The sequence below is a fragment of the Muntiacus reevesi genome, chromosome 5, assembly GCF_963930625.1.
Source record: "Muntiacus reevesi chromosome 5, mMunRee1.1, whole genome shotgun sequence".
NCBI classification, from domain to species: domain Eukaryota; kingdom Metazoa; phylum Chordata; class Mammalia; order Artiodactyla; family Cervidae; genus Muntiacus; species Muntiacus reevesi.
Genome location: NC_089253.1, coordinates 37,904,026 through 37,915,724, shown reverse-complemented (window position 1 = coordinate 37,915,724; position 11,699 = coordinate 37,904,026). Strand labels below are relative to the sequence as shown.

Below are 11,699 nucleotides of genomic sequence, written 5' to 3'. Positions count from 1 at the left end.
TGGCCACACCGTGCAACTTGTGGGATATGGGATCTTAGTTCCCCAACCAGGAATCGAACCCGTGTCCGCTGCAGGGAAATTGCGGAGTCTTTCACCACTGGACCTCCAGGGAAGTCCCCTCCCCTCTCCTTTAAACTCTCCGATGTGGGCCCCAGCAGGGCCCCAGCAGACCTGCTCTGACCCCCTTCCCCATGCTATCGACCCACCTCCCGCTCTGGCCTGCCTGCCCCCCACCCCGGGGGCTTCCTCCCTCCCACACTGGACAGAGCGCTTAGCACAGGCCCGAGGTGACCCATTCCCAGGAGAGGAGACTTAGTCTGAAGATCGAAGCACTTTGCCCAGATGACGGTGAGTCCAGCCAGGCCTCCCTGACTCCACATTTGACTCCAGTCGTGCACCCCCTCCCCAGCCTCACCCCTCCTTTCCCGGCCCCCTCCGACACTGCAGGCACACTCTCGGCTTCACTGCTTTTATTTCATTAAGAAAGTAGCCGGGGAGCCCCCGGGGGATGTGAGAATAGGGACAGTAGCCGGCTCCTGTCCCCTGTGGTCGGCAAACCTGTGTGAACAGAGAAGAGGCCTGAGGGGCTCCGGGTGGTCCCTGCACTACCCCCCTCTCTCCTTAGATGCCCCTGACCTCCCACCCCCTATTCTGGGCTGGGGTCCCCGGGCAGGGCTGGCCTGACCCAGGACTTAGGCTGGGGGGCTGCCCCACAGTGACCACCCCAGCCTTGGGTGGGGGACCCCAGCCCCTTACCCAGGCCTCAGGCTCAGTTGGGCGCAGTGAAGTGGCTCCCGTGGCCGCTGGGGGGCGCAGTTCGGTAGAAGGGGTCCGCAGAGATCAGGGTTCTGCAGGGAAGAAGGGGGTTCAGGTGAGGGAGGGGTGGGGGGCAGGGAGCTCGGGCCTTCTCCCCCTCTGCCTGCCTCTCTCTGCGGAGACAGGGCTCAGCTCGGATGGCCAAACCACAACCAGTCTTTGCCTGCCAACTCCAGGCCATTGTTGGTGTAAATGTGATTTCTGAGGAATTGAATTGAGCAAAAAGGAGTCAGAGTGAGGAGGCAGAACCACAGTCATTCAGCTCTGTCCCCCCAACACCCCACCCCACCCCACCCCAATCAGCCAGGCAGGGAGCATGGTGGAGCCGGCTGAGCGCCCCGGGAACCAGGAGAGGGCAGGGCAGCAGCCGTGCAGAGGAGGGGTCGCTGGGGTGAGGAGGGCAGGAGAGGCAATGGATTAACCAGCGAGGGGAAAAGGGCCTCGCAGACGGACAGACGCAGGAGGGAGGCGAGCCCGGGGACAGGCGGCTGGACACAGCGAAGGACACAGCGGGGGCGCTCTACCTGCCCACGTGAGGGTGCAGGCGCCTCAGGCTCTCCGTGGGGTTGGGGGTGGCCTCCAGGCGGGTGACCGGGTTGTTGAGGGCATAGCCTCCCGGCTTCTGGGGCTGCAGGCCACCTCGAGTCCAGCCCTCGCGGTCCAGACCCTTGGGGATGTTCTCGAAGTATCTACGACACGGGAAGAAGGGCAGGTTGCCATACACTGGCCTCCGTCCACCTGGGCCCCTCGGCACTCTGCTCCAGCAGGAATCGGCTCCAGAGGAGCACGCACTGCCGGAGGTCCTCCCGCCTCGTTGGCTTTGCCCACGCCATCCCCTCCGCCAGGCTCTCCTGAAGGCCCTGTCCCCTTACTCCCCTCTTAGCCCGGAAGCCTGCCCTGAGCTGCGTGCCCCTCCTCTGTGCCACTCCGGATACTGAGACACACTCAGGAGTGGAAAGGACTTTTGAGAGATGCCTCCCTGAGTCTTCCCTGATGGTCCACTGGCTATGACTCCACACTCCCAATGCAGGGGACCCGGGTTCAATCCCACATGCCACAGCTAATAAGACCCAGAGCAGCCAAATACATATATATATTATATATAATATGTGCATGTGTATACGTGTGTGTGTGCGCATCAGTTGCTTAGTCGTGTCCAACACTTTGTGACCCCATGGACTGTAGCCTGTCAGGCTCCTCTGTTCATGGGATTTCCCAGGCAAGAATACTGGAGTGGGTTGCCATTTCCTTCTCCAGGGGATCTTCTCAACCCAGGGATCGAAACCACATATCTTGCATCTCCGACAGTGGCAGGCAGATTCTCCACCACTATATAAAAGAGATGCCTGCCTGAGACTTTCCTGGTGGTACAGTGGCTAAGACTCCACACTCTCAAAGCAAGGGACTCGGGTTCGATCCCACATACTGCAACAAGTAAGACCCAGCGCAGTCAAATAAATAAACACATACATATATACACACATGTATATATAAAGGAGATGCCTCCCTGGCCTGCGAATGTCTCAGGGGTTGGGAGAGGATGGGGGCTGGGAACTCCATCTCATCCATTCCCCTCTCGGCATTCGACATTTCTTCCATTTTGCCAGTTTTCACTGAGCTAGCCTGGGGCTGGGTTCCGAAGGTGCCAAGATGAGTAATATGTGGGCCTAGCCCTTGAGTTTACAAAGAAGGGGTACAGAGAGATAAATGAGAAAATCAGTGATCACAACCCCCGGGGTTCTTGGCGCAGGAGGAAGGAGCAGCATGCCTGATGCTGGCAGGAGCTTAGGAAATTGGACAGGTGGGTGGAGAAGGAGAAGGTGGGTGGCCTGAGCGGTCTGTAGGCGCCTGGGGAGGGGCAGGGACACAGCTGTCCCCCAGTGTCCTGAGGAAGGCTCTGCCCTCCTCCTTGCCCCCCGTGGGAACTGCAGCAGCCACACACACATCAAGATCTTGTTATTGGGCTCAGGCACCGCTTCTGCCCTCTGAGCCTCAGAGTTTCCATCCAAAAGAGGGGTGTTTAGCTCCAAGGATCTAGGGTGGGCGGGAGGGCTCCCTGGGAGATGAAGGAGCTGGGGTAGGGCAGTGTAGACACAGATGACACATGCTGATACACAGATGACAGGGGCCGTGAGGGCAGAACTTTCCTAAGTTACATCTCCTTCCTCACACTTGTACTATGCCCTCCCCACCCAGTGCTGGCCTGGGCAGCCCCCACCATGGCTCTAAGGCCGCTTCCTCCTGGAAGCCCTCCTTGATGCCCAGGACACTTACATCTTGCCCAGGGCTCACACAACACAGAGCTTACCTTCTGCGGGTTCGTGGAGCCCACCTGCCATGGACTGGATGTGTTGTCTTAGCAGATGCGCTATTGCTCCATGCAGACCCCATAGTACCCCTTTATTCCTGCCCTGCCCACCCATGGCCTGCACAGCATCTTTGGGAAGGCTGCCCTTGGGTTATTGAAGTTCACTTTGCCTGGGCAAGGAGGTACCTGGGATTTAATATCACCCCTGGGGACAGCTGTTAACCAAGGACTGGCGAAGGTGGGGTATGAATACCCCAGCTCTCTTGCTTCTTGGCCGGGATCATTCTGAATTGTGTGTTTTGCACTGGTTTCTAGAGTCTTCCCGTGGGATGTCTGGTTTAATAACACACTGCTGTTGACCACCAGCCCTTCCCCATCCAGCTTACTCCCTCCCTGACACCCTCAGGAAAGGGCCTACACCCAACTCCTCGGCTCGGGATCTGCTTCTAGGGGAATCACATTCATCAAGTGCTGGGTCCTCACTAATTAAACCAAGTAAACTCAGTACTTGTCCAGTCTCAGTCTCCCTGCCTGTAAAGTGGGTACCAGCTTCGCAAAACCAGATATAATTAGGGAAGGGGGCTCACCCTTGGTTGTAGGTGGTCAGGTAGCGATTGTCCGTGTCAGGGTCATAGGGGCTCCGGACATAGCTGGGGTTGTTCAGGCTGAACCCTGAGGGCTCCTGCACCAGAAGGGTAGAGCGGGGGCTTGTCAGGTCAGGAGGGGAGTGGGGATTTGGGGCTGGGGGCTGGTACCCCGACCTCACCTTGTTGCCCACGGTCTCCCGGCCAAGCAGGGCAACATTTGTCTGTTGCATCCTCTGGGGAGACTGGAATTGCCAATGGTTCATGCTGCTGGGTTCTGGGCAGGGAGGGGGCACCTGAAAGGAACAGAGCCACAGGAAGGGTGGCTGGGCGGCCAGGGCGAGGCAGCAGGATGGATGGAGGGCAGGCACAGAGCCCCAGCAGCCCCAGCCCCAGGACGGCATCCCTCCTCCTTCAACACCCAAGTCACTGCTCCGAACACGCTCCTCACTTTCCAGCCCCTAGGCCTTTGCCTCTCCACCCAGGGGTCCTTCCTCCACATCTCCAAAGATCCTGATTTTTCCCATCCTGCCTGGATCTAATGTCACCAGGTCCAAGAAACCTCCCTGTCCCCTCCCTTCTGGGTGCTCCCTGCTCTGAGGGAGCCCCCTGAGGCTACTCACTCTGGGATTCAGGGTCCTCTCGCTCACTCGGCTGAAGGCCGTCTCCCGCTCGGAGCCTCTGGCCAGCACCGGCAGGAACTCATCCCCCTAAGGCAGCAAGGCAGCCCCTGGCACAGCTTTCGGCATGGCCCCCACCGCCCCCACCAGAGGACTCCAGGCTGCAGCACAGATATCCGCCCCCCCCCCCTCCCCCCCGGCCGCTCTAACCCTGGCTCAGCTTACATGAGGGTGGGAAATGGGGAGAAAGTCTGACTTGGTGACACTCCGGCCGGGGAGGAGGACCTGAAAAGAGGCCACAGAGGAGCATCAGGCCAGCAGAGGCAGCAGCTCCTCTGTCCTGAGTGCAGAGGACAGCTCAGCGCCAGTGGGTATCACGGGACTTTCAGAGGAAAGGGGAGAGTTTGGAAGAAGGGAAGGAGAAGCATGGTGCTGAATGGGAACCAGCAGCCCAGGGTTCTTGTCTGAACTCCAAGTGACCTTGGCAACACTGCCTTTCTTCTTTGAACCTCAGTCGACTCATCTGTCAGATGGGGAAGTTGGACCAAAGTGGTGATTTTTGCCCAAGTTTTTTCATCTTGTGGTTAGACAAACGCATCTGCAGCATATACATATTTAAAGCTAGAATTGCCCCAGACTGGAGAGCTTCAATCACCTTGAGAGTCTAGTGGGTCCCAGCCTGACTTACTGGGTCCCCAGGAAGGGCCTGGGAGGGCGGCTGGAAGACGATGGGGTTCTTGTTGGACTCTTCGGTGAAGCCAGTCTCCTCCTTGGCACCAATTGAATTCTTCTGCAAGAGATCTGCAAAAGACAGCCCCCCCTTGCTGGCCTGGGATCAGCTGGCCCCACCCACATGGCTGCCAGGGGCTCAGGGTCCCAGAGGTGGGTAGGGAGACAGCTCCAAGGATCTGGAGGCCTGAGCCACCAGGATCATGGGTACTGGTGGGGGCTCCAGAGAGCAAACGAGGAGAGCAGAAGGAAGGGCAGGCCTCAAGCAGCCGTCCTAGGCAAGTGAGTTGTCCTTTGGAGATCGGCAGGCCTAAAGCACCGAGGTCAGGCTGGGGCAGATGGTTTCCCCAAGCTGCCTGTGTGTCCTGTTTCCTGCTGATGCCTTCGTAGTGTTGTGCCAGCTCTGGGGTCCCCAGGGATCCCCTCCCCAGGGGCTGGGGGTAGGGATGTGTGGTGGGACGGTAGCTAGGGCTCCGACTCGCGTCTGCCTACCTGGCTGATGTGACGGCTCCTTGAGATACTTGGAATTATACTCGGAAGTCATGAAGCGGGGGCCCTGGAACAGAGAATGTAGCAGTGGGGCACACGAGGTAGACGGGGGGCCTGCAGGCGGTGGGGGTGGCGCTGGCTCTTCAGTTCTCTGGGTTCTGAGTAGACCCGCTTGGTTCTCTGAGACCAGAGGGCCGGCAACGCTTCCCCCCACTCCCTGCCCCCACACAAATCTCTCTTTCAGCCAGCGTCACAGCACCCGAAATTCCACCATGAGAGCACAGCTTCTCTGTGACAATTGAAACTAAGTCACTTCCGGGCTTCCCTAGTGGTCCAGTGGTTAAGAATCCGCTGTGCAATGTAGGGGGACACCAGTTCGATTCCCGGTCCAGGAGGATCCCATATGCCACAGAGCAACTGAGCCCGAGTGCCTCAACTCCTGAGCCCACTCACTGCAGCTACTGAAGCCTGCGTGCCTAGAGCCTGTGCTCTGCGATGAGAGAAGCCGCCAAGGGAGGAAGGGGCGCTCATAGAGCACTGGGCCCCTGCAGGGGGTCAGGAGAGACGGGAGCTCGGGGATTAAATCCAAAGATACACATAAGGGTGCTCAAGGGGACCACTTTGATGCTGTCTTGGAAACACCAAATATCAAATCCTTGGCTCGCCCCTGTCTTTGTGTGGGCCCTGAGCCGACATTGAGCCAGCTACATGGGTGAGCCAGCTCAGAACCTGTCCCAGGGAGGAAGGAAGAGGTGGGTTCTGACCCCTCTGCCCCGCACAGGACCCGCATTGGGGTCACGCACTCACATGTCGGGCGTTCTCCCACTCCAGCGAGCCCTTGTTCTGCTGCTGGTGGAGCAGGGGCACATTCTTGGGCTCCAGCCCCGTGATGGCCTGGGGCCCATAGTCCTGGGTGTCAAAATGGACCTTCCTCACCTGGGAGGAGGGAGCAGTCAATTACTGTCCCGTTGAGGGGGTGGCAGTCACTTCCAGACTCTGATTCTGCCCTTGACCCCTGCAGAGGATCTGCACAGCAGCCCGAGGGTCCTTCTACAGTGAAGCTGGGCCAGACCCTTCCTCTGCTCAGAGCCCTGTGGTATCCCCATCATACCCCAGGTAGGATCCCACATCCTGACAGACAGCCCACAAGGACCTGGCTCCCCACTCTGCTCCAGTCTCCTGCCTCCCTGCTGTCCCTCCTCCTGTCAGAGGCTCCCGCCTCAGGGCCTTTGCACTTGCTGTCTGGATTGCCTGCTCCTCCCTCACTTAGCTGCATCTGGAGGAACATTGACCTCCCTCAAGTTTTTGTCTAATGTCACCAAAGCAAGCTCTTTTCTGACCCTCCTGACTTGCAGGGGCAACTCTTGCACTTCTTCATTCCTTGTCCCTTCCCTGTTATATTTTTCCTCCAGCACATATCACCTTCAAAAACAGAAGAGGTGGGACTTCCCTCGTGGTCCAGTGGTTACAACTCCATGCTCCCAATGCAGGGGACATGGGTTCAATCCCTGGTTGGGGAATTAAGACCGCACATGCCACACAACATGGCCAAAAAATTAATAAATAAAAACAATTTAAAAAGGTGCTTAGAATATATTGATTGCATGAATGAACGACAGCATCCATTCTCGTGGTGGTGATGAAAATAAGGAAGTGTCAGTTGTTAATTCATGTCCGACTCTTTGCGACCCCACGGACTATATAGCCCACCAGGTTCCTCTGTCCATGGGATTCTCCAGACAAGAATACTGGAGTGGGTTGCCATTCCCTTCTACAGGGGATCTTCCTGACCCAGGGATTGAACCCGGGTCCCCTACATTAGCAAACAGATTCTTTACGGTCTGAAACCCCAGGGAAGGTTTCATAATAAGGAAGACGGTCATACAATTACAGAAGTGAAGAAGACGGGGATGCCTGTGCAAAAAGTGAGCATGACAAAAGCACTGGGGATGGAGATGTGGAGGGGATGGGGGATCGTGGGGACGGTGTTGAGGTTGAGGGAGGGAATAGCACTAGTGGGGAGACGGTGATGATGGTGACAGGAGTGGAGATGGAAATGGAGAGGGACATGATGGGGCGTAGGGTGAGGTCAAAGTGAGGCAGGTGAGTGGACCACAGCCCACACTGTGGCTCCTATATGCCCAGTCATCTCAGCCTTGACCAACTCTTGGCAGCACAGCCCCACCCTCTGGAGGTATCCACACCTGGTCCACCCTCCAGCCCTTCCTTCACCCCAGACTAGGGCTCCCAGTCTTCCCTGGCCCTGGCCCAGCACTGACCTCCTTGATGGGGGTGACCGCACTGGCTTTCTCCCGAGAGTACCCAGAGCTGGTCTGGTGCAAGTTCCTGGGCAGTGGGTATGTGCCATTGGGCACCTCCAGGGGGCGGTAACTCTGACTGGTCACTGTCTGGAAATTGTTGCAGACTTGTTCCCTGAGGGTGGGGCAGGAGCCATTAACACCAGCGCCACCTGTCTTTGTCCCCTGCGGGGCGTCCTCCTCCCTCCAACCTCCCACAGCTGCCTCAGGAGTCTTCTTGCCTTTGGGTCCCAGGCTGAGGACCAGTCCCCGAGTCCCCCAGGACCCCAGACCCCAGGCGCGGAGGCTGGAGTTGGTCTGATGAGGTCCGATGGCCTTGAGGGCTAAGACCTGGGAAGGCAGGGGGTGAGGAGGGGTTGGACAGACTGTACCCCATGGCCGGGTTGTCCAGGGCATCGAGATGCGGTTGGTAGGAGACCACAGGCCGGTAATTTGATTTGTAGCCTGTGCCTTCGTGACTGCCCACACGGGGCTTGAAATCCTCCCGACCTGCCAGGTGGGAAGCAGGCAGACAGGACTGAGGGTCAGCAGGGTGGGAGAACAGTGACCGGGGCTTCCCAGGCAGGGCCAGCATACTCCGTCCCCACCCCCCAAGGTCTTAAAGGCTGTCCCCATCCTGTCCCATGTCCTGGGGCTGGCTCCTACACAAAGGTACCCTCACCGTAGGCTGTGCAGTAGCTGGTGGCGTAGAATTTCAGAGGGTCTGTGCAGCCCCCCGAACTCATCTTCACGTAAGGGGAGACAACCCCCAGGGGGAGTTTTCCCATCATAGTGCTGTGGGGCAGGGCCCCCTGGGGGCCTAGGATGGAAGCACACGGAGCCCTGCAGGTCTGGCAGCCCCAGAGCCTGCCCTAGGCCCAGGTTGTGGGGACCACGAGGAGGTGATGGAAGCCTCCACGCGGCCCTCTCCCAGGTCTGTGCCCTTCCACCGACACCCCGGACTGAACAAAGGACTAGTGGTCGTCAACACACAGCACCCTGTGTCTCATCTCGCTTTCCCCATACCTTATCATCCACCCCTCCCCCATTTTACAGCTGGGAAACTGAGGTCCGAGTGATGAAGGCTTAGCTCACAATAGGTGGCAGAGCCAGGACTCAGAGCCTGGGGCTCTGACTCCCCAGCCCCATGTGAACCCCCACACGCCCTCTTCTGGGGACTGAAATGGCCAGACTACTGCCCTCCCTGGGAATTCTTGGCCACCCCAGCTCAGAAGCTCATTCTCAGCCCCAGGCTCCAAGTCTGTCCCCTGGACTCCCCCACCCTGGCCCACCTCCCGCTGGAAGTTGGCTTGGCTCTCTCAAGCTCTCTCGGGGCCCAACCACAGCTGGCCCCACCCTCACCTGCCCTCCGCAGGGGCTCTGAGGTCAGGCAAGAGGCTGCAGGAGGCAGGAGCTGCTCCAGAGACGCCTGAGCCCTGGGGGAGGCGGCCAGGCCAGGAGAAACAGTGCGTTGCCAAGCAACGGGTGCCTAGCAACAGCGTCCCCTGGCCTCTCAAGCCCTTCTAAAGCCAGGGCCCACTGAGGGGCTGACCTGGCCAAGAGAGGAGGTCAGGAGCCGCCCAGGCAAGATCCTGCCTCCGAGGCTCCAGCCCCTATTGTGGGTCCCTCGCCCGAGCTGGGCAGAATGGCCGTCCGACCGACACAACATAAAAGATAATCCCGAACAATCACTCGCATTTATTGAGTACCCACTTCTCACCAGACACTTTACATCTTTTATCTCCAGTCTTCTGAGTAGCTCTTCCAGGTAGCTATTATTATCCTTCTTTTCACACAGGGAAAATGAGGCTTAGGCAAGCAAAGTGACTTGACTGGCCAGAGATCTCACAATCAGAAAATAGCAGAGTTGAGTTTCAAACGTGGGTGAGTCCAGATCCCACTCTTAAGCCTCTGGGTAAATTAATGTTTACTATGTTCTGCTAGAGCCAAATCTGTACCAAGCTCTTTTACACACATTACCTCGTATAATCCCCCAAACCACCCTCGAACTGGGTACTATTATTACAGAGCCAATAAGCCACAGCAGTGAAGAGTGTGGTTCAAACCTGGTCTGTCGCCTTCGATGAGTTATTTATCCTCTTAACACCCCCATTTCCTCATCTTCACTGAGGGTGTCCCTGGACCCGCTTCTAGGGCTGTTGGGAGATTTGATGAGAGTGTGGATTCAGTACCTAGCAGGTAGTTGAGACTCAGTTTTAAAAAGCTCTTCTCAGCTTTATTTTGCGATGGAAAAGGTGAGCCCTGGGCAGAGGCACCCAAATTAAAAGGGTATAAGCCAACGACTTCCCTAGTGGTGCAGTGGATAAGAATCTGCCTGCCAATGCAGGGGACACAGGTTCGATCCCTTGTCCAGGAAGATCCCACATACCACGGAACAATACTGCAACTACAGAAGCTTAAGTGAGAAGCCACTGCAACAAGAGGCCTGTGCACTGCAACCAAGAGTAGGCCCCGCTGGTTCCAGCTAGAGAAAGCCTGCACGCAGCAATGAAGACCCAGTACTGCCATAAATAAATAATAAAAAATAATTCAAAAAAATTTTAAAGTCCACGCTCCTTCTGTGAGGGCCCATTCACCTCATATTGACAGGCTTGTGAATGTTTAACAGTTAGATCTCTGGGAAGGGGGGCACTAAGCTGGTGGGGTTGGGGAGAAGTGTCCTGATTTGTAGCATTTATCAATTTCTGTAGAGAAGGAAATGGCAACCTACTCCTGTATTCTTGCCTGGAAAAATCCCATGGACAGAGAAGCTTGGCAGACTATAGTCCACGGGGTTGCAAAGAGTCGGACACAAGTGAGCAGCTAACACTTTCATGATCTAAACACTCATCACGGGTCGCTCTCAAATTACCAGTGCAGTTACTGAGAAGAGGACTGGGTAGACGGAGTCAGTAGCCCACCACTATATACTGTATAGTATTTCCAGCATCCAGATGCAATAGACGGAAGTAACCACAAGAACATGAACGACAGAAAAATGTAGGCATGCGATGAGAAGGTGATGACTTTGAAGTATTTATCTGCTTCATTTTTAATATAATTTAGTAGATTATAAGTTTATGTCATCGAGTTTTTAACAATGGCTGCATTCAGCAATCAGCTGGCATACTTCCTGGAAGTTTCCCCCTTCGGCTCTCAGGAGCTGTATGAGCTGGTTCCAGGGCACCCCTGCTCTTAGGGGAGAGTGGGATGTGAATGGAGCGAGGCCGCGGGAAGGGCGGCTGCCCTTGCCCAGGAGATGCCCTTGCTGCATTCACCCAGAGTGACTGACCCACCGGAGAAGGGACTGTGTCTCTACCCGACCCCCACAGGGAGGCCCTGGACCCAGAGGTGACCAGGCGCCAGTGGAGGTGTAACAAGCACCCGCCCTCCAGAGGGACAAGTCTGTTCGGGGAGCAGAAGCTGCAGGGACGGGGTCTTCCCTGATGGGCCAGCAGGGAGCATGGGCATGGTACGGACAAAAAAGAAGAAGAAAAAGGAGGAGCTGCAGAGACAGAAGTGAGTGTCCACAGCCCAGACTAACAGCCAGGAGCTCCCTGTCTAACGACAGACGCTCCCCTGAGCGCCGCACGAGAAACAAGACAGGGAGGAACAGGTGGGGATTCCCTTAGGACAGAGGCGGGAGGCTCTCCTCCAAGGCTCTCAGGGAAAGAGTTAAAGCAAGGGCTCAGACTCTGCAGTCAGATGGCAGGGCCCCGGCTCTGACAATTAATAACCAGAAGACTTGGTGCGAAGGCTTGCCTGGTGGCTCAGTGGTAAAGAATCCACCTGCAATGCAGGAGACTCAGGTCCAATCCCTGGGTCGGAAAGATCCCCTGGAGAAGGGAATGGCAAC

General features: G+C 56.9%; 1 protein-coding gene across 1 annotated transcript; it reads right to left on the bottom strand.

Annotated features, from left to right (window-relative positions):
• Nucleotides 1–769: 769 nt before the first annotated feature.
• On the bottom strand, nt 770–8,634 carry SAXO4 (stabilizer of axonemal microtubules 4). Its single transcript, XM_065938155.1, has 12 exons — nt 8,526–8,634; nt 8,236–8,353; nt 7,826–7,979; nt 6,354–6,482; nt 5,550–5,613; nt 5,017–5,129; nt 4,554–4,613; nt 4,332–4,418; nt 3,891–4,004; nt 3,712–3,806; nt 1,341–1,505; nt 770–848 (listed from the first exon to the last, which is right to left on the bottom strand). The coding sequence occupies exons 1-12, from the start codon at nt 8,632–8,634 to the stop codon at nt 770–772; spliced, it is 1,287 nt and encodes a 428-aa protein (XP_065794227.1).
• Between the last annotated feature and the right edge of the window lie 3,065 nt (nt 8,635–11,699).

Excerpts from the sequence above, each read along its gene's own strand:
- SAXO4 (XM_065938155.1), bottom strand. The coding sequence starts at position 8,634 with ATGATGGGAAAACTCCCCCTGGGGGTTGTCTCCCCTTACGTGAAGATG. Across the intron at positions 6,483-7,825 it reads CGGTCACCCCCATCAAGGAG|GTGAGGAAGGTCCATTTTGA; the intron begins GTCAGTGCTGGG and ends CCCTCCTCCCAG. Across the intron at positions 3,807-3,890 it reads GGGAGACCGTGGGCAACAAG|GAGCCCTCAGGGTTCAGCCT; the intron begins GTGAGGTCGGGG and ends CTTCTGGTGCAG.